The 4,151-nt window shown below is 39.4% G+C and overlaps 1 protein-coding gene across 1 annotated transcript in view; it reads right to left on the reverse strand.

Moving 5' to 3' along the window:
• Nucleotides 1-4,151, reverse strand: part of LOC106884197 (cystathionine gamma-lyase) — a 256,495-nt gene that overhangs the window by 241,890 nt on the left and 10,454 nt on the right. Inside the window, exons 2-3 of the mRNA XM_052976299.1 lie at nucleotides 2,128-2,209; nucleotides 9-142 (exon numbers count right to left, since the gene is read on the reverse strand). Of these exons, the coding sequence (XP_052832259.1) occupies nucleotides 9-142; nucleotides 2,128-2,209 (216 nt within the window). The remainder of the gene's footprint in view (nucleotides 1-8; nucleotides 143-2,127; nucleotides 2,210-4,151) is intronic.

Raw genomic sequence — 4,151 nt, forward strand, 5'->3', positions numbered from 1 at the left:
CAGAGAACTTTAGGTAGGCATAAAATCCAAATGATCCACCACTTACCTCCATACATGTCATCCATACTGACAATGTGGTCTCCAGCCTTTAATAATCTTGTTACCAAATCATTTGCTGCCAAACCTGAAGCCATGCACAACGCTGGGAACAAAAAAAAAAATAAAGAAACAAAAAAAAAAAAAGAAACAAACAAAAAAAAAACATAAAAAATTAGCATAATTGTTTGCTTCATATGATTTTGTTTTTTTCGTTGTAACAGTTTTTGTAAGTGACCACCACTCCTAGAGTTCCTCTTAAAGAGTAATATTTTTGTTTATCATAAAGAAAAATTGCAAACTGAGTGGAACTGACTGTAAATAAGGAGTTTTGGCAGTTGGGGTCTTTAATTAGGGACAAAATAGGGCAAAGTTTGTTTAATGTCAGTAAATGAGGTTTAATCAGGTTTTTTTCTAATTTTGGTTCTCCTGTGTTGCTCAGCAAATGAGGAACCAAACTCCAGCCACTTCTACACTTTCACATCCATTCTACATAATGTCAGATATCTTCAGGTCATCTTGAAAGACCTGCTGCCAAAGGATCTTTGACTGGCCTAATTCATGGCTGTTTTCAAGTGTTGTCGATCAACCAGACAATTTTATCAAGGGAAGGTAGTTTTTCAGAAATGGTCAGGGTTGACATACTTTTGATTGTAGATCAACATGACCTACTGTGCTGGCCTGGGGTTAAACAAAAACAAGAGCAGCAACATTAACACCAACACCACCAACATGATCCAGTAATGGGACTTCTACATTATGAAGTCCCCATCCTTTTCACTGCCAATGACCCCCTATTTACAAAAGGACCATTATTATTAAAATGAATTGCACCAAACACACACACACATCTAGGCCAAATGATTTTTGTAACAAACTGGAGGGGGGAGGGGTTATTTTGTTTGTTTTCTAAGCTTGCTCGTAGTAGTAGTAGTAGTAGTAGTAGTAGTAGTAGTAGTAGTAGTAGTAGTAGCAGTAGAGGTGGTTATATAATCAGGTGAAGATCTGGGCAAAAACTACAACAAAAAAAAATAAAAGAAAAGCAAAAAAAAAAAAAAAATGTAGAGGATAAAGAAAGGTGCTTGTAGGTTGAATTTCAAGTACAGAGAGACAAACAGACAGACGTTTCCAGATAAGCACAGAAGCACACAAACAGGTAAACATACGTATAGGAAAATAGAGAGGTAAACAACATGTAGGCATATACACACACACACCAGCACAAACAGATATACATATGGACACATAACATTCACCTAAATATGCTGACACATACACACACGAGTAAACACACACAAACACACACACAGATAAACATGCAGATATACAAACACATACAAATACAATTCAACAAAGAAGCCTTTATGTGGTTGCTCAATTTGCTAGATATCACAGTCAAATTCCTCTCGATCCACACACTTTACCAACTTGGGGGCGGTGGGACGGAAAAAATGGAATGACTTCAGGTAAAATGTAGTTTTGAATATATTGTTTATAAAGTAAGACAGGATGGTCATGGTAGGAACAAACACAACCATCTTTACAAGAAGTATAATTTATATGAGACGTACTCGTTTCACTATGTGGTATTTATAAGGAATTCGTGTTATCAGATGTACTCCTTTCCACTCGCATAAAAGGACAGTAAGGTGAGGTGTTGGCAGGCTCATTAGCATGCCAGGTAAAATGCTATGGAGTTCGAATTTGGCAAAGGTCAACTTGGCCTTTCGCCCTTTCAAGGTTGATGAAATACTCAACTTATCCCTGCCCCCAAAACTGCAGGCTTTGTGCCAAAATTTGAAAGCAGTATTTACAAGGAGTATTTTCATTTTATGTGACTTAATTAAGGAAGAAAGGGCAGTGCCCTTGACCCTTTAAAGGAGTTTCTGTGATGGGTGAAAGGAAAGGAGTGAAGTTATCAAACCAGAGATGTGCACCCAAACCCCACAAATATTTACAACATGGTAGACCCTCCTCAAAGAACCAAGTGATGATCTTAAACCAAAAATCTAATCCTGAAATATTTACATGACAGACCTTCCTAAAGGTACCGAAAGACCAAGAAATAATCTCAAAGCAGGTGGTACTCACCATGTTTGGCTCCTTCGAGTGAGGCAATGCACTTCTCGAGGCAGTTCCTGGTTGGGTTACCACTTCTTGAATAGTCGAAGCCCTGTGGCAGGAATAAAAGAATGGAGAGAATGATGCTGAGGAGGGGGGAAAGAACAAAGAAAAAAGGGTGGGGTGGCGGATAGGAGGAACAATGAAAATAAAACAAAAATGGTTAAGAGGCAAAACTAGAAAAGAAAAATGGTGGGAGAAACAAGAATGACACAGTCGTCCAAGAATGGTAAAAATTAAAAAAAATAAAACAAGGACATGGAAAGAAAGAAATGATGAAAAATATTTAAATAAAACACGAAACAGAATTGACAAACTACAAAAAACAGAAACACTAAAAGAAGATACAAAGAAAAACAGAAATAACCAAAAAACAGAAATATTCTGCTCAATACCACAGATTTGCTTGTCAGTTGCTTGACCATAACCAGTTGAGCATGTCCCTTGGTGGCTGACGATATGTGCATCTCTGATCACGAGCAGAAGTAGTGGGGGAGCATCATAGCCATGTGTTGAGAGGAGTTCTTTGGGTTTGAATAATTCAACTTTAGAAACATGAGTGTTTCATTCATCGTCCTTAAACAACCCTTATCCAGGGACCTTTTGAGTGGGATGGGCTACTCGACCTGAAGAAAATTCTATCTGGGCCCCGTCTGTAAGGTCATGCGCTGTTTATATTGATATGAGATCACCATGTTACACACATGTGGTTGTGATGCATGTGCCTGGTGTACCCTTATCAGACGGGTAGTCATGGTGGGTATACTGTTCATACATACCATTTTTGTCATCATTTCTAATGCCATCCCAACACCAACCACTTTACAGAATGGATCGAATATGTTTAAACTTGACACCAATAGCAGAGAGGGGACCAGGCCACCAAGGTCCTCTCAGCCTTTATCTCTGCTTCTCTGCCAACCGTTTTATACTCTCTCCTCACATTTTGTCATGGCTAAATGCTAGCAGTAGGTCACTCTGGAAAGTGGTTGGCATTAGGAAGGGCTTTCAGCCACAGAAACAATGCTAAAACAGACAAAAGGAGCCTGGTTCAATTCTCTGGCTCACCAGCTCCTATCGAACCGTCCAACCCATACCAGCATGGAAAACGGACTTTAAATGATGACGATGATGATGGGTGACACGGGTGAAACTTAACATTAAATACTGACTGACACCGAAGACAAACTCTGCTTGATTACAGAGAATCACATGACACACTCTAAACTTCAGCTGCAGATGTCGTGCCATGCACCGACTGACAGCCAGGAATGTCTGGTAACGGCAAAGACGTTTCCAACTGTTTGTTTAACAATAATCATCGACAGGAAAATACATTTATGCCCCCACTCCCCACCCCCACCCCTGTAATATAAGGAAGTTAATATTTGTTTAAGTCTGAATAACAAGGAAACGAAAAGAGAAAGGTGATAACGGGTTGACTTTGATGATGATGACATTTTGTGGGTGGATAATAATGGTGTTAATATATCTTGATAGAATGGAGAGTTGGCAGAATTGTTAGCATGCTGGGCGAAATGCTTAGCAGTATTTTGTCTGCCATTACGTTCTGAGTTCAAATTCCACTGAGGTCAACTTATCCTTTCGGGGTTGATTAAATAAGTACCAGTTATGCACTGGGACTCAATGTAATCAACTTAATCCCTTTGTCTGTCCTTGTTTGTCCCATCTATGTTTATCCCCCTTATGGGCAATAAAGAAATAAATACATTTGTTGATGTCAAAGTGACGAGCTGGCAGAATCGTTAGCATTCTGGATAAAGTGCATGGTGACATTTCTTCTGGCTTTTTGTTCCAAGTTCAAATGCCACCATGGCTGACTTCGCCTATCATCTTTGCGGGGTCAACTTTGCCTGTCACCCTTTTGTAAGGGAGTGGCGGGGTGGGGGTGGGGTCGATAGAATGAGTACAAATTGAGTGCTGGGGATCAGTGTAAACAACTTGCCTTCTCTTTTTCTTAGTATTCACAAAAT

This window comes from Octopus bimaculoides, chromosome 24 (assembly GCF_001194135.2).
Source record: "Octopus bimaculoides isolate UCB-OBI-ISO-001 chromosome 24, ASM119413v2, whole genome shotgun sequence".
Lineage (NCBI taxonomy): Eukaryota > Metazoa > Mollusca > Cephalopoda > Octopoda > Octopodidae > Octopus > Octopus bimaculoides.